The sequence below is a fragment of the Muscardinus avellanarius genome, assembly GCF_963383645.1.
Source record: "Muscardinus avellanarius genome assembly, chromosome: 2".
Classification (NCBI taxonomy): domain Eukaryota; kingdom Metazoa; phylum Chordata; class Mammalia; order Rodentia; family Gliridae; genus Muscardinus; species Muscardinus avellanarius.
The window spans coordinates 130176561-130195047 of record NC_137787.1 but is presented as its reverse complement, the minus strand read 5'-3'; the positions used below and the strand labels follow the sequence as shown (position 1 = coordinate 130195047).

General features: G+C 40.0%; 1 protein-coding gene across 2 annotated transcripts in view; it reads right to left on the bottom strand.

The window, feature by feature from the left end:
- Positions 1–18487, bottom strand: part of FRY (FRY microtubule binding protein) — a gene marked incomplete at both ends in the record, with an annotated part of 292951 nt that overhangs the window by 67968 nt on the left and 206496 nt on the right. For both annotated transcript variants that reach the window (XM_080719965.1, XM_080719966.1), the window contains 9 exons: positions 55–152; positions 2013–2620; positions 5046–5140; positions 6810–6997; positions 11539–11660; positions 14084–14282; positions 15431–15616; positions 16475–16578; positions 17107–17257. In XM_080719965.1, coding sequence (XP_080576091.1) covers positions 55–152; positions 2013–2620; positions 5046–5140; positions 6810–6997; positions 11539–11660; positions 14084–14282; positions 15431–15616; positions 16475–16578; positions 17107–17257 — 1751 coding nt within the window. The remainder of the gene's footprint in view (positions 1–54; positions 153–2012; positions 2621–5045; positions 5141–6809; positions 6998–11538; positions 11661–14083; positions 14283–15430; positions 15617–16474; positions 16579–17106; positions 17258–18487) is intronic.

Here is an 18487-nt window from a genome sequence, read left to right as displayed (position 1 = left end):
TGCATGCCATTGGTCCTGTATGGACTTGCCTGAACAGGGAACCGAAGCTCATACCTGAGCGATCCTTTCGGCTATATCCTTACAGAACTGATTGGGATTTTCAAAATGCTGGATCAGCTGGGGCAGGAGACACAAGACATTCAGTGGAAACCCTGGATTAGAAGATACAAAGGAGACAGTTGGATATGGTACGTTTTAAATGGTGACTGTGGGGAGGAATATTACAGATTTTATTGTGTGGTGATACAAAAGCAGTCTATTGAATCTGTTCAAATATAAGCTAACGCAAAATCCATAAAAAATTACAACCACCAGTTACAAAGGAGTCAGCAAGGTAGATTAGTAATTTCAACATACAGCAGCCATCTTGCTATGGATTTTTTGTGAATAATAATGGCCAGTACAGACTTTATAGGTATAGACTAAACTAATATGAAGCTCTAATTTGAAATTTTTTTTGTGGTGCTGGGGCTTGAACCCAGGGCTATTCTACTTCCGAGCTATACCCCCAACCCTATTTTTTATTCTTTATTTTGAAAAAGGGTTTCACTAAGTTGTGGAGGGCCTCATTAAGTAGCTGAGGCTGGCCGTGACACGGATCTTTCTTTCTCAGCCTCCCAAGTACTGGGATTACAAGTGTGCGCCACCACGCTTGGCTCTATTTTGAAATTTTTATCAAAAATACATTTTAAGCTGGGCTTGGTGGTGCACACTTGTAATCCCAGTACTTGGGAGGCTGAGACAGGAGGATCGCACAGGTTCGGAGCCAGACTCAGCTTAGTGAGGCTCTCAGCAACTTAGTGAGACCCTGTTTCCAAATAAAATAGAAAATAGGTCTAGGAGTGTAGCCCGAATACAGAAAGCCTCTGGATTCCATTCTCAGCACCACAAAAAAAAAAAAAGAAAGAAAAAGAAAAACTGGTTTGAGAGAGAGGACATAAGTCAACAAATTTAAGTCTTACAAAATTGAAAAGACAAATTAAAATGATGAGGAATTTGATGCATGCTTTTAATCCCAGTACTTGGGAGACTAAGACAGGAGGATGGCAAATTTGAGATCAGCCTTGGCCACTTAGTGAGACCCTGTTTCAAAATAAAACAATAAAAAGCATTAGGCGTATAGTTGCTCAGTAGTAAAACACCACTGGGTTCAATCCCCAGTATCACAAAGAAAAAAAAATTAAAAAGATGAGGAATGGCATGTCTAGTGCCTTTGAGTTAAAATGTAGTTTATGAAATGAATTCTGGGCTACTTGCTATGTTATTAAAAATCTGGTTTGTTGATTTGTCTAAATTAAAAATAATTGGGAATCAACAACATTATCAGGTGTAAAAGAAAGCAAAGAGAAATAAAAGATTTGAGAGTTAAGAAAAAAGGGAAAGATGTCTGTATTAGAACAATGGGATAAATTAACAGTATCTGCAATTTGATCTGGAAAGCATAAAGAAATCACTGTTAGCCGGGTGTGGTGGAGCACGCTTGTAATCCCAGCATTCAGGAGGCTGAGACCAGAGGATCGTGGTTTGCAGACAGCCTCAGCTACTTAGTGAGGCCCCTCTGCAACTCACTGAGACCTGGTTTCAAAATAAAGAATAAAAAAATAAATAGAGCAGGAGTGTAGCTCGGAGGTCAAATGCCCCTGGGTTCCATCCCCAAACCCGCAAAAAAAAAAAAAAGAAAAGAAATTACTGTTATCTTATATATAATTTCTGTCCCTTTTATTCTATTGCCCTGGAATATTTTCTATAATATAAATGAAGACATATTATGTAGATTTTTTTTGGCAATGTTGGGGACGGAACCCAGGGCCTCAAGCATACGAAGCAAGTGCTTTGTCAGTGAGCCACACCCATGGCCCTGTAATATAGCATTTTAAAAGAAAAATCAAACGGTACCCAAAGAACTATTTCTTGGCAAAATTGTTAAAAGCAGTAAGTCAATATTAACTTATTACACTAAAGATGAACAGCACTGCTACCAGCACTGTAAGAGTGGAGGACGCTGGCTTTACCAATAGCTTGGGACGAATCCACCATCGGGACTTTGGACACTGGTGTCAACAAGCTGAAGAGGTGCAGGGTCAGGTCTGTGGTGGTGAGGGATGTGAATCCTTTCAGCAACAGCTGCTGCAACCCCGAGAAGTCTGCCCACTTCAGCTGCCCCTGGAGTTTCTCAAGTTTTTCTCGGTTCTCAGCTTTATCAAGTGGCATATGCGCCAGCAGTCGATTTAACAGCCTTAAGGCCATTAAGTATTCAAACTCAAAATCAGACTCCATCAAGGCCACCGTGACCCAGAAGATGGTGGCCAACAGGTTGGTGGGATGGTTTATGTGGGATGGATCTGTGAGACTGTCCTTCAAGGAGGAGGAGCTTCTGGTTTTTGAGGAGAGACCCTGTTGGGTACAAGCTTGAATTCTGTCCAGGGTGGCACTTCGAGGTGGGTCAGAGGATCGGTCAACAACACCAAATTTCTTGGGCACAGAGAAGCTTCTTTGATGGCGGCTTCGTTCTGAGGTTGTGGTGTTTCCACTGGCAGCCCCAGGGTTCACATTTAGTTGCCCTGTGCTCTTTCTGCTTGCTGTTAGTTTAGTACTAGAGCTTAGATCCGGTGATGAAGAGCTGGGTATAAAAATAAATATGTTTAATAGTGAGCCAAGAAGCTTCACTGAAAAGCCAGTCTATTCAGATCCCTTGAGAACCACTAAAGAAAGGAGGAAAACTATTCTTTGGAAATACTATTTCCTATTAATTACTTTTTCCTTATCCTTAAATTTTTTATCAATAAAAATCAACCTTAAGAAGAACAACCTTCTTCAACAAAATAAAAACAAAGGTCAATACTGACTTCTACTTACTGAGACCCTAAAAAAGTTTACTAATCTTACATTTAATTTTTATTTGAATTTGGATAGAAGTAATTATGAAAACTATACCTAATTAGTACAAACTCTATTATGTTAACTGATAAAAACGGAAATGGAAAGCATATTATCTAGAAAGAGAAAGAAAATGTAAATGTTAGCAAATGTTCAGGTCAAAGGAAATTTTTTACACTTCCAAAATTTTATAAAAAATTATATTATTATATATTTATATATTATTTATATTATAATATAAATTATATAATAATTATTTATTATACTATATTATTTATATTATGTTATAATGTATTTATATTATAATAGAAATTATATTATTATAATTTTTTTTAAACTTTTTTTTTTTTTTTGGTGGTACTGGGGTTCCTGGAAGCCCTTCTACCTCCAGGCTACACTCCCAGACACATTTTAGATTTTTCATTTGGAAACAGGGTCTCTTAAGCCAGCCAGGCTGGCTTCGAACCAGTGCAATCCTCCTGTCTCTGCCTCCCAAGCACAGGGATTACAAGCGTGCGCCACCACGCCTGGAATATATTATTATAATTTTATGCTATAAAACTTCCAATTTTTCTGTTTAATCTTTATTGATTTAAATAAATCTTGTAAGCCAGGCATGGTGGCACACACTTGTAATCTCAACATTTGGGAGGCTGAGACAGGAAGATCACAGTTCACAGACAGCCTCAGCTACTTCGTGAGGCCCTTCACAACTCAGTGTGACCCTGTTTCCAAATTAAAATGACTATAAAATAGGACTGGAGGTGTAGCTTGGAGGTACAATGCCCCTGGGTTCTATCCCTATTACTGAAAAAAAAAAAAAAAGGGCTGGGGGTGTAGCTTGGAGGTAGAGTGCCCCTGTGTTCCATTCCCAGTAAAACACACACACACACACACACACACACACACACACACACACACACACACATAAATAAATAAAACACTAGCTGGGTGTGGTGGCACATATCTCCAATTCCAGTACTTGGGAGGCTGAGACAGGAAGATTCCAGATTTGTGGTCAGCCTCTGCAGATTTCTGAGGCCTTCCACAACTTAGTGAAACCCTATTTTAAAATGAAAATAAAATAGGGTTGGGAGTATAGCTTAGAGGTAGAATGCCCTTGGGTTCAATCCTCAGTATTTAATGAATGAACGAATAAATATATATATACTAAAGTATTTTGATAACATTAAACAACAAAGTATTTAAGATAACATTACTGACTCAATTTCAAGAAAGAAGTCACTTATACTAACATGGGATCATAAATAATTTGAAAATGATTATTACACATGGTAGGAACAAAAAAGATACTATATAGGAATTTTTTAAAGTGTTTTTATAGGAATGGTTAGATGAGCTTTGAGTATATTCATGTTATAAGTAGGGTAATTATTATATAATACTTGAAAATACTAAAGGACTTAAAAAAGAATGTAAAAATCATAAAGATTTGTATGACGAAGGAATAATATATGGTATCTATCTTCATTTTTTTGTGTGTGGTGCTAGAGATTAAGCCTAGGGGCCTTCTACCTCTGAGCTATCCCCTCCCTCCAGGTCGTATTTTTTAAAATTCTGAAACAGAGTCTTACTAAATTACAAAGGGCATCACTAAATTCTAAGTTCACTACTGTGAACTTGCAATCCTCCTGTCTCAGCCTTCCAAGTACTAGAATTACAGGTATATGCCACCATGCCAGATAGTGTCTATCATCTTGACATTTTAAAATATTTATTTATTATTATTATTTTTGTGGGTCTGGGGATGGAACTCAGGGGCATTCGACCTCTGAACTACGCCCCCTGCCCTATTTTTTATTCTTTATTTTGAAACCGGGTCTCACTGAGTTGTGGAGAGCCTCACTAAGTAGCTGAGGCTGTCCGCGAACCGCGATACTCTGGTCTCAGCCTCCCGAATACTGGGATTACAAGCGTGAGCCACCACGCCTGGCAAAATATTTATAAAATGTGTATAGATATATATATGTGATGTAACTTCCTTTACAAAAAAAAATACTCTTGAGGAAATAGCACACATATTTTTCCAGGTCATAAATAGACTTCAAAAACTAGACTTGCTCTTTGTACTCTGCCCAAATTCCAGCATCTCCCAAATATTCAGTGCAGTAAATTTGATTTCAAAATTTCAGCAAGCTGATTCTCACCGAGATAAAACAGTTAAAAGATCACTGTTCTTCAAGCAGTCAGACAAGTTCTCCACAGCAGCCTCCAAGGTCAAGAGTGCTTCCATTACATAACCCTGCCGATCATAAAAAAAGGTATCATTTTGTGCTACTTATAGCCAGTGTTAACTTTCTGAAGATAAATTTAATTCATGCAAACTTTATTCCAATATCATTAATATCCCTGAGAGCTAGACAGTATTGCTTTAATTTACAAAGTCCAAAAACAAATTTTAAGGGCCATTTAGGAAATGCAGGTGGCTTACAAGTTAGCAGATAATAAGGATTTACTTCCTAGGTTTGACAGCCTCCGTGGAATTTGAAATCCCACACAAGGGGCAAGCATGGTCCCCTGCTAAAGAAGGTTGGGTGACTGACATACAGAGTGGCAATGTTTGAAAGCCAGAGACCATGAGATGAGGGGCAAGGTCTGCGCCTTACTGGCATTTTATGAGCACTTCCAGTGGCCAGAAGAGATAAAGGTTGAGTCTGCAGGTGTGTGGCTTCCTGAGATGCAGGACCTTGACTAAGGGAAAAAGGGGTGAGGCCAAGCCTCAGAGCTGGCATGCTCAGCTCCCCAGTCTCTGGGTCTCCCTTTGAAGCTCCTCCCTTATCCTATGTCCAGTTCTTCTCAGGAAACTGAAGGCTGACCATCAGGGGAAGGTCAGGCTTTGCACAGGTGAGACAGAGATCTCTGCTCTGGGTGAGGAGTCCATTTAGCTGCCTCCTCAGTGGGAGGCAAAACCTCCCAAATTACAAAATAACACCTCTCCACCAGCCAAATAAAACCAACAAATGAGCAATAAGGAAGAAGCTACCAAAAGATTTTCAGATACTTGTTTTATAAAACAGAATAGTTGCTGGGCTTGGCGGTGCAAGCTTATAATTCTAGTACTTGGGAGGTTGAGAAAGGAGGATCACGGGTTTGCAACCAGCCTCAGCTACTTAGTGATGCTCTCTACAACTTAGTGAGACCCTGTTTCAAAATAAAAAAAAATGAAAAATAAGGCTGGGGGTATAGCTCGGAGGTAGAATGCCCCTGGGATCCATCCCCAGGAAATGATGATGATGATGATGATGATGGTAATAATAATAATAATAATAATAATAATAATAATAAAGAGCAATACTCATTAAATTTTTAGAACAATGTCCCCTGGGGTGATTTTTGGAAACACAAAGGCCAACTTCTAAAACTACCCCCCCCCCCAATGGCAATTGAACCCAAGGGCATTCTACTTCTGAGCTACATCTCCAGCCCTATTTTTTATTTTTTATTTTGAAACAGTATTTCATAAGTTGCAGAGGGCTTCACTAAGTAGCTGAGGCTGGCTGTGAAACTGTGCTCCTTCTGTCTCAGCCTCCCAAGTACTAGGATTACAAGTGTGTGACCGCACCCAGCCTAAAACTGTTTTTTTTTGGGGGGAGGGTGATACAGGGGGTGGAACCCAGAGGCTTTCTACCTCTGGGTTATACTCCCAGACCTATTTTCTATTTTAATTGGAAACAGGGCCTCACTAAGTAGCTGAGGCTGGCTTTGAACCTGTGCAATCCTCCTGTCTCAGTCTCCCAAGCATGCGGATTACAAGTGTGTGCCACAATGCCCGGCTTCTAAAACTGTTTTTAAATGAATTGTCCAAATGGGTGGGATAACTGGGGAGAACAAAGGCTCAAGGCAAGTTAACACTCATCCCTGAGGGTAGCCCTGAGCTCAGTCTTTCTGAGCTCAGGGCTCCTCTTCCATACCTGAATCTCATCTCCGTGCTCTCCGATCACCTCCACCAATCTGGACAGGAGGTCAGACAGGGCGTGTGCCGACAGGGGCTGCTTGAGGGCCCTGAATATCTGGAAAGACCGGCCGGCATAGTGCCTTGAAGAACTGGCGAGGGCCGTCTGCAGCGCCACCTCGCTCAAGTGCTGCTCCAGGTGGAAACCTAGGGCCAAAGAGCCAGGAACAGGTCAGCCTCTGCGCTGGAAATGGAAGCAGGGCATCAAAGTCCTCTGTAGGTTTAAACAGGTGAACAGCACAAAGCTACCCCATGGGTACTTATTAGAAAATCCAGCTGCCGCAGGCCTATAATCCTAGTGCACGAGAGGCTGAGACAGGAGGATCCTAAGTTCAAAGCCATTTGGGGCAACTAAGCAAGACCCTGTTGCAAAATAAAAAATAAAAAGGGCTAGGGGTATATCCCAGTGGTAGAATACCCTTGGGTTTGATCTCTAGTACCACCAAAAGAGAAAAAAAGAAATCAACCATTTTAAGCCAGGGCCAGTGGTACATGTCTCTAGTCTCTGATTCTTGGGAGGCCAGAACAGGGGGATCATTTGAATCTAGGAGTTCAAGCCTCGATGGGGTAACGTATCAAGCTCCTGTCCCCATAAAGGATAAGAAAGCAATCATTTTAAAATAAAAACAAATTTTGGATGACACTTGAATAAACACAGTGTAGTCAAAAAAGGTAAAAACTTTGGAGCAAGGTGGCCCTGCTTTGAATTAGGAGCTTTGTAACTCTGAGGAAGACACTTGTCTAAGAATTGTTTCCTTCTCCAACTTGTGTGCAGCAGCATCTGTCTGAATTGCTATGAGAATGAGCTTAGAAAGTGTCCAGTACTACAACTGGTTCATAGTACACGTCCACAGATGTATTATTTCTTATTACCCTGCCGCTTTTCTGTAATAGTCTTCTGTAGGCCTTCTTACTTAGAATACTCTTATTCCATTTTTTTCCATAAGATAAAAATGTTAGAAAGACACTTTCAGGATAGAGGAAAGTTGCTAGTGGCTGAAGTCGACTCTAAACACAACTAAGTTTGGTGTCAAAGGCTTTGCTTTGAACATATTCTGATACTGAAATGAGACACTGCAAAGAAGGCAGTCGCGATTTAAACTTTCACCTGAATATTTGTTCTTCCAATTATATACCTGTAATCTTAGACATCAGAAAACCATTGGATCAGATAGAAATAAAAATGCAAGATAAGGCTCATGATTGAATTCTGTGTCATTAAACTGTACCCTGGCTGTTCTGCTCTGTAGGAAGAAGAGCAAACAAGAATCAGAGAACCCAAATGGCACAGAGATATTAGCCATCCTCATGACCTGAAAGGCTCCATGAGGCACTTGGTTGTCATGTGAAAGTGGGCAAGAAAGAAAAATCCATACCATTGATCTCAAGCCACAGCTTGGCCGTTTGACCCCAGAGACAAGTAGAATATACAAGAAAATGTTCCGCACAGCAGAGGGCTTGGAAAATGCACATTTAGGGTGGGAAATTTAGGATTAAGTTTAGACAACTTATTAATAGATTATATATTTTGTTGTAAATTTAACACACTTTTACCACTTGAACTATTTTATATGCAGATGTTAGAACCCCTGGTAATAAGCAGTGAGTTAATTAGCTAATTAATGAATTTATTTTTCTTTGTGGTACTGGAGACTGAACCCAGGGACATGCTACCTCCGAGGCATACCTCCATCTTTCTCTATTTTTTATTTAGAAACAGGGTCTCTCTAGGATTCTGAGCGTTTTGCTAAATTGCTGAGGCTGCTCTTGACCTTATATCCTCCTGTCTCAGGTTCCCAAGAATTGAGATTATAGATTTTTGCCACCATATCCAGCTAAAAATTATGTTTTATTTTGAAACAGGTTCTCAATAAGTTACTGATGATCTTGATAAGCTGCTGAGGTTGGTCTTGAACTTCTGATCCTCTGTCTCAGCCTCCAAAGTACTGGGATTACAGGCATGGACCGCCATGCCTGGCTATAAATTTATTTAAATCCTAATGAAACTGAAAGTAAGAACTATACTAGTACAACTGTAGACCTCTACCACCATCATGACAGTGTCCTTGGTGGGGGGAGGGGAAAAGGATGGAGGATCCCTGGAGTACTCTGTGAAAGATCACTTGCCCAACATCTATACCAACTTGTGATGTGATCCAAGAATAACCTTTAATGTGTTTGGGCGCTGAACTCTGTGGCTTGTTTGTTATAGCAGCTATCCTATCCTGATTAGTAAAAGTGCTTCCAGGAACATCGTGTGTGTGTGTGCGCACTTCTGAAAACTAGGATGCATGAGGAAACAGAATGGGTCAAAAACAGCTTGATCAAGATGTAAAGACTTAGACTAAGTTGTCTGAAGTGCCCTCGGAGTCCAGTATAAGGCATGTCTTCTCATTTTTATTATTTTCATACAATCCAAGGTTTTAGCAAATTAATGTTACATATATGAGTAGTAAGCTTCTTCCTTTAGGCTGTGTTTGATTATTAAGTGGCTTTTTGAGGGGGGGGGACTGGGGATTGAACCCAGAGGCATTCTACCTCTGAGGTATACCCACAGCCCTATTTTCATTTTGTATTTTGAAACAGGGTCTCACTAAATTGTAGAGGGGCTTGCTATAAATTGCTGAGGCTAGCTGTGAACCTAAGATCTTCCTGTCTCAGCCTCCTAATACTAGGATTACAGGCATGCGCCACCATTCCCAGCTTTACGTAGCTTTTCTTGCTATTTCAATTGAATTTCAAAGGGAAACATAAAACAGGATGCGGCAATCCTAGCTATGCTTGGTGGTGCAGGTCTATATAATCCCAGCTATTTGGAAGGCTGATGCAGGATGATCATAAGTTCAAGGCCAGCCTGGGAAACTTAGTAAGACCCTGTCTCGAAATAAAACTATAAAAATAGAAAGTGCTGGGGATGAAGTTAAGTGGAAGTGTACTTACCTAACATATGCAAGGCCCTGGGATGAATCCCAGGAACAACAACAACAACAACAAACAACAAAAAAATGTGCCAATATGATGACTGGAACGACTTTCCCCATATGAGTTTATCAGTTTTTTTTTTTTTTTTTTGGTTTTAGTAGATATCCTGTCATGAAAAGAGATATGGCTAATCGAGAATGTTTCAAACATAAAAATATGTTAAATATCAAAGCAGCTGGGATAGCCAGGAGGCCAGATTTAATGTTACCAGTTTGGTGTGAGAAAGAAGGTAAGCCGGGCGTGGTGGCGCACGCTTGTAATCCCCGCGCTTGGGAGGCAGAGACAGGAGGATCGCGCAGGTTCGAAGCCAGCCACGTGCGTTGGCTTAGGAGATCCTGTTTCCAAATAAAAATGTAAAAATAGGTCTGGGAGTGTAGCCCGGAGGTAGAAGGGCTTCCAGGAACCCCAGTACCACCAAAAAAAAAAAAAAAAAAAAAAAAAAGAAAGAAAGAAGGTAGAGATAACTTTTACATCATGATGAATGATGAGGAACAAAGTTTAAATTGTGCACACAAATCAGCCAGGTCTAGTTGGATCTGAAAGGAATTTAGCTGTGTGCAGACACTTAACTATGACGGTGCTACTATAGTTTACATGGGAAGCATTCTGTGTTCGGAATATTGAATGGTCATTTGAATTGTTGGCAAACAAGTGGAAGGCCAAGAGCAAGGGATTGCAGTGACTCATGCCTCCCAGGACCCGAGAGGCTAAGAGAGAAGAACTGCAGGTTCAAGGTCATCCTCAGCAATTTAGTAGCACCCTGCTTCATTAAAAAAAAAAAAATTAGCTGGGCAGGGTGGTGAATGTCTGTAATTCCAATACATGAATTTGGGAGGTTTGAAGCTAGCCTCAACAATTAATAAAAAATAAATAAATAAAAGGGCTGGGGGTTGTAGCTAGAGATATAATGCCTCTGGGTTTAATTCCTAGCATCAAAAATAAAAATAAAACAAAACAAACCCCAAAATTATTTTATTATAAATTCTTTTTTTTTTTTTGTACTAGGGATTGAACCCAGGAAGGGCATTCTACCTCTGAGCTACACCCCCAGCTCTATCTTATTATTTTTTTTAACTTTGAAACAGGGTCTCACTAAGTTGCAGAGGCTGGCCATGGACTTGCAATCCTCCCGTCTCAGCCTCCCAAGTAAGGAGATTACAGGCATGCGCCACCACACCTGGCCTCTTTTTCTTTTCTTTCTTTTTTCTTTTTTTCTTTTTGGAGATGTTGGGGGTGAAACCCATGGCCTCTTGTATGCTGGGCAAGCACTCTCATACTAAGTTACAGCCCTAGCTCAAATTCTTTTTTGTAAAAACACTTTGACCACTTCAATCAATTGTTTAATTAAACCAGCTGACCATTTTTAATGGTTGAAACTGACAAAAGTCAATTCAGGAGCTTTATGTCTTGTGGTTATGTTTAGGTAAAATCAATATGGGTACAGTTTAATGCTAGTAAGGTAAAAGAAGCAAGTAGAACAAGCAGGGTTGAAGAAATTACTTGCTAATGAATAATGCAAGTATAGATGATATGAACTATGGATCAATTAGGCAGCATCTGGAATAAACTTCAAAACTCTCCTGTGAATTGCCGTGCCCTAGGTGTTGAGTGTCAGGACCACATGACAAGGTTTGTTGTCATAATGGAGAGAGTCCCATGACAAGAAGAACGCTGAGAGAGGGATTCAGGTAAAGAGAAAGACATACCTGATTTGGAATCTTTAAATACGGATACAACGTGGCGTAGAAAATTAGTGAGCTGTTCTGCACTCTTTGAATTTTGATTTTTAGGTGTGATGTCTTCATGGCACCAAAGTGGACCGAATGCCCTTGAACAAAACACACACAATGTCAAAAACATAACTGTTTGCATTTTTAAAACCACACATTAAGTTCTGACTCCAAAGGAACGGTATATTTTTAAAAACTTGACTAATTAATTAGGGGTATATTTCAGTCTATAAACTTTTGAACATATGCAAAATACATCTAACTAATTCGTGGAGACATGCCTTTTATGCTTTAAATAAAATTTATTCACAAAATTAAAATCTTCTGTTTTGTTAAAATGGTGCTTGGCATATTGCAGCTATTATATTTGGTCAAATAAAAATAAGTCAGGCATGTTGGTGCATGCCTGTAATCCCAGAATTTAGAGGCTAAGACAGGAGGATCTCAGGTTTGAAGCCAGCCTCAACAACTTAGTGAGACTCTGTTTCCTAATAAAGAAAAATAAGTCTGGGGGTGTAGCTCAGAGGTAGAATACCCTGGGTTCAACTCCCATTGCCACCAAATATATGTATTATATATAAAGCAAATACATTAAGCCAAGCGTGGTGGTGCACACTTATAATCTCAGTGCTTGGGAGGCTGAGACACAGGTTCAAAGCCAGCTTTGGCAACTTAGTGAGACCCTATTTCCAAATAAGAAATAAAAAAAAAAATTGAACTGAGGGGTATAACTTGGAGGTAGAATGCCTCTGGGTTTAATCACAAAAAAGCATACACATTAAATAAAATATATATTAAGTAAAATGTAGATTTAGACATGGACTTACTGTTCATGTTGTAGCATTTGCAGAGATGAGAAGTGTTCTTTTTTATATACTTTTATTGGTACATTATAGTCTCACATCATGATGTAAATCACAGTGACAGTAGCACACATGCACCCGGCTCCCTCCCCATTCTCCCCAGCCTTCTCTATACAAAATATTGATATTGACACTGGTATTCTCACATACGTACATACTGTTGATGAAAGTAATTCCTTCACTGATCCTCCTTCCTTCCCTCTCCTTCCCCTAGAGCATCTACTTGGCTCCACTGAAGTTTCTTCTCCATTATCTAAAGCCCCTCTGGTATCCTGATTACTCCCTAGCTTTCACATAGTAGAGAAAATATGTGACCCTTCACTTTCTGTGACTGGCTAATCTCACTTAACATTATGTTCTCCAGGTCCATCAATTTTTCTGCAAATGATATAATTTTGTTGTTCTTTATTGCTGAGTAGAATTCCATTGTGTATATCCCACAATTTTGTAGTCTATTCGTCTGTTTATGTACACTAGGTTGATTCCATAATCTGGCTATTGTGAATTGTGCTGCTATAAACATGAATATACATATATTACTTCAATTCTCTGATTTTGGTACCTTTGGAAAGATACCCAGCAGTGGTATAGCTGGAAAAGATACGGATTTTATCAGGACCATATCACAATGTTGCCAAATACGGTGGAACAAAAATTGAAGGCTTTTATTGTCTACTTGGTTTTTAACAATAAGCATAGGAGGGGACTAGGTGATAGAATTTCAGAGAACCACCCTACCCATTATGTGGTACTGTCACATGGTAAACAATGACAGGATCTCCTCTCTACAAACTATTCAGGTCTTCAAAGCACCCTGTGTGCACACATTGTATATGCGGGTGCCATCAGCAACTTGCTAAGCAACCTGTACGTTGTATCCCACAGTAAGCTAAGAGTTGTGCAGAAGAACCTGAATTACTAAGGAAAGAAAATGCTCTTTTTGAATTGTTTCTATTAATTGATGCACTGGCCAAAGAGAAAATCATGTAAGATACTGTATCGCATGTATCCAAACTAAGTTTCTAGGACTTAACTCATGGAAAAAAGAAGAGAGCAAGACTCCAGGTCACAGGTATCCAGGGCTTTATGCACACAATGGACCTCAGGGTGCTAGAAGTTCTGAAGTCTTACATGTGAAATGGTTATTTAGAAGAGCTAGAAGCCTGAAAAGCCAGGATTGATGAAGTTTTCCTTGATTTTTAATCTATGATTAGTTTGATTCCATCATGCTTCCCATAGTTTCTGACTACCAATTACAAAGGACTCTTTGGACCAGACGGGAGATGATCCCTCTGCAGCTGCTCTTGGGTCGTCTGTGGCTAATATCCTCAGTTTCCAGAGTGAAGGTCCCTGCCAAGTCTCTAAACTCCCAGTTCCTGGTAGCTCATTGGTGGTTAAAGTCACAGCTGCCACCTCTTGTCTCCATCTGTCACGTCATCCTCACACTCAGAAGGTCCCTGCCCATCACCTGCCACATCAGTGAGATCAGAGACCTCCACCAGTGCCTGTTACTTTTACAGAGGCTTCAGCTGATTCAAATCAGAAAAGCAGGATGTTGGTAGAACTCCAAGACTTTTCCATCTGTGTGGTTTAAAGTGTTGATACTTTTTCAAAAGATCAACCTAAAAACAACCCTGTGACTCCCGGGCTCTCATTACCTAGTTGTCAGGAACTCAATGAGCTTGTTGGCCTTCTCATCCATCTCAGCAGCTGTGTCCACGTCCTCCACCTCCTGGGTCATCTGCGGGAGGTTCCCGCTGCTGCCTCCCAGACTGACGCTGGAGGAGGTGGAACTGGAGCTCAGCCCCGAGTCGGGCACTGGGGATGACTGGTCCTCTCTCAGGAAGTCAAAGCCACCTGGTGGGAGAAGAAGCTTAAATAGGGATGTGCCAGCCAGGGTGCTTGTCAGCATGCTTAATGAGGATGGGAGGCACACACATAGAAGTCTGAAATTATTTACACTTTGGGGAAGGTTGCTTTGGAATATGGCTCTGATTAAGCACAGCAATATCGACTGATAGGTTTTTCTCTGTATATGGAGTCAGATGCATTGCAGTGTAAATCAGTGTGTGTGTTTGGGAATGGGGTGATCTCTTTTTCATTCTTGTTTTAGCTGTTGCTTTTCTAAAAGAGAGGCAAATATATATATATATATATGTATATATATATATACATATATATATATATATATATATATATATATATCTTATGTATTTATACATAGGCCAGTCCAAAGAACAGTTCAACTGTAACAGGTCAACCATGAGCTGTGCTGTTAGTAAATTATTCCTAGGTATTGAACTACTTAAACATGTGAAGTGAAAATACCAGTCATTAGTGACTGATGAGTAAGTGAGACTTAATGTATTTGAGTAAATGTGCCTAGGATCTTCAGTTGTGTGTGTGTATGCGTTTGTGTGTGTATTTGGTACTGAGGATTGAACCCAGGACCTCCCACATGTTTAAGTGTACACACTGTCAATGAGCTATACCTCTAGCCACCTATTAACGTATTTTAATAAACTATATTGCACAGTACTGGAAGAAATATAAGTAAATACTATGTTTTCATTACATATTTGATTAACATTCTGCCTTTTTGGCTAAACCATAGATTTGAAAATTCATACATGTACCTAGCCAGGTGTGGCAGCACATGCCTATAATCCCAGTACTTGGGGGGCAGAGACAAGAAGATTGTAGGATTGAGACCAGCCTCAGCAATCTAGAGAGACCCTGTTTCAAAGTAAAAAATAAAAAGGGCCGGGGGTGTAGCTCAGAGGTAGTGTCCCTAGGTTCAATCCCAGAACCAAAAACAGAGAAAGAAACGCTGCTTTTTAGAAGCAAGTTCACATCAAGTGGGAGGATGCATGTTTACTGTGCTGTTATCACTTGGAAGGTTGGAGGCAATGAATGGAACCAGAGAAGTGAATTTGGGCTCCACGGAAACCTTCAGTCATCTTTCCATATGCGACCAACTCAGGCGCCTGCCTCTCCTTTGTTACCTGTGTAGAGATATTCTGGTTGGTAAGCTGGTTGCACAGTTAGGGTCTTAGCTTCCCCCATCTCCCGGGTCTGCAGGAGCACAGAAGCAATGGCATGGAAATTGCTGTTGCAAGAGAGGGCGATCAAGAGGTGAAGAAGCAACTTTTTGCTGTGTTCAAAGACTTCAGGCCTGTAGTGGTCCAAACCTGGAACAAGACAGTGGAATCTCTCAGTGTAAACAAACAGGAAGCTCCTTTACATTCCAGGGATAGTAAAGATTCCCAGACACTCACGAGGAACATGTTAAAAGAGTATTTGGTGTTCTTTATTATTGTTTGGGTTGCCAACATAAAGAACTTGGGCTTAGGACAAATAAAATGCCTCATTCTTAAACAAAATGTTCTCATAAACTGCTGACAGACTTCTCTTGACCTCTCGGTAGCACCTGACAAAGTTCAGATTCCTCCTTCCTGAGATATTTTCTTCCTTGGATCTCTCTGTTCCGAAAGAATGCTAATTTTATTCATCTTTCTCCAACTAATCCTCTATCTGGTTCCTGTTTTTATATTTTCTCTCTCACTTGGGTAGTTGAAGCTCAGTGCCTTTCCTGCTATGGCCTGTGTGGTTTCTCACTTTGTACTGACAATGTTTCATGGATTTAAATTTATTTTGTAGCCCACGATCCCCCAAGAAGTCCTGCTTATTTTGGATTTATTTACAGATACAGCATTTAATGGGGGTACCACTATGTTTATATGATACAATTATGACAATTTCAAATAATGTTGATCAACTGAAATTCTGTAGAGTAGATGTACCAAATGGGCAATGTTATAAAGGAGAGAGACTAAATCAGAGATGGGACAAATACACCAAGCAGTGTGTGTTTGCATGTTTGTATCACTTTGACTCTCACTAAGATGTATAACTATAATGAACCAATATAAGTATATATAAAAAAGAAATGGGGCAAACTGATGTCCATAGGAAAGGAAATATCTATGGATTACCTTTCTGTGTTTTTGACCTTGATGGCTAGAATTCCTCTTAGAGCCAGGTCTTACCTAAGAAGACAGCATGAAGTAATAATGGGAGGTGAAGAGCCCAATCTTCTCTTACACTGTGATCCACCACCATCTCAGTCATAAAAATCACAGCGATATTGCACCTAACCAACAAAGTGAGATTAATGCAACTTCTGAAGAGGATGGAAATACATCAATAGATCATTCAGTTGCAATTAGATACAATCCAGTTGCAATTAGATGAAGATTTGCTGCAGAATTATGATTCTTATTCCAGAGAAATAGGAGTTTAACTTCTGACAAAACACAAAGTCCCATTATAAGAAGAAACATCACTACATAATGGAGAGTCTACTAGTCCCAAGATAATAAGATCTAAGGATGAAGAAAAATTGAAGATAAGTCCTTCTCTTCAAGTTGTATACAGTCTACAAGGAACCAAAAAATGCATACCCATATCAGGTTACATCAAGGAAAACTTTGCACATTAGTTAATATTTGACAGAACTCTGCTAATCTGCTGGGAGCTGGCACACAAGGTAGGCATGGTCCCCTGACCCTGACTTAAAAGTCATTTGATTAGGTGGAGCCTTCAGTAGGTTTCTCTCATACGTAGAGAAGCCCAGTCACAGCCAAGTGTCCTTTTCCTTCTACCTGCAAATGTTGCTCACCTATGTAGTGGCCCCCTTGGAGTGATGGTTTCTGGGAGGTAGTCCACCAGGGGGGCCCAGCATCCTCCGGTACATGGCATCGGTAAGGGCTGTGGCTGCTTGGTCTCCGTAATAGTCAACAACCAGCCCGTGTAGGGAGAGATTGGATCATCTGTAGGGTGAGAGAGACAAGCATGCTTTATTTCCTGAGAGAGGAGATTTTTTTTTCCTACTTGGTAATTTTTAGAAAGAACCTTATAAAGGCATGCTTGTAAAAATAGCATTTGAACCACTTAATTTGGTGGCTATAAATTTTATGATTAAATGGGCTAGAATTACTTGATTATGTAATTACTTGATTAATTATCATTTATAACTAATTCATAACTTTTCATTACAGAGCAATGAAAAGTATAGGCATGGATTTTGAATTTTATTCTGAGTGTAATGAGAGCCCCTGGAGAGGATCAAGCAGGGAAAGAGACACGTCCAGAGCTGTTTGTAAAGGACACTGTGGGTGCTCTGTGAGACAGTGCAGAGGGGCAGGGTGGACACAGGGGACATTAGGGCACCATTGTGAGAGCAGAGGACAACTTAGACTCAGTGTGATGGGTACAGAGACACTGGTAGGATGCTGGGTATATTTTGAAGGTGAAGCACTCAGAATTCACTGATAATAAACTTGTAATATCGGTATCAGGAAAGGATATACTACTCTTAGTTTCAGTGATGTTCTTAGATATATACCCATTCAGCAAAGAAGTGCTGAGGATTATAGTGACCTAAAACTAGTTATCTACTTAGGTCTAAATCACTGCAGTTCAGCTCATATTCAGCTTAACTAATTGCACCTTATCATGGGGCAAGTTTCATTAGCATCTGGCCTTGGAAAATAATACAGATATGTTTTTAAAGTTCTGAAAAAACAGAAGCTTACATAATACTGATAGAAAGCTGCTTCATGGATCTGGGTCTAAATCAGTTTGCATGTTCATTTTACAAAGGAGGTGTGGATTTTTTTAAAAATATAAAGTACATTTCTAAGGCTGAAAACAGTATTTCCTGTAAAGGATATTGTGACATACAATTGAATTCAAAGTCTGTAACAAAAATGTTTTCTCATGCTGGGCGTGGTGGTGCACGCTTGTAATTCCCATGCTTGGGAGGCGGCGACAGGAGGATCGCAAGGTTTGAAGCCAGCTACCACTGGCTTAAGAGACCCTGTTTCCAAATAAAAAAAATATAAGAAAAATAGGTCTGGGAGTGGTCTGGGAGTGTAGCCTGGAGGTAGAAGGTTTTCAGGAACCCCAGTACCACCAAAAAAAAAAAAAAAGTTTTCTCACTGAAATGTTACTCATACTGGTATGGTTAATTTATGAATATTTCTAGGTAAAATAAAGCC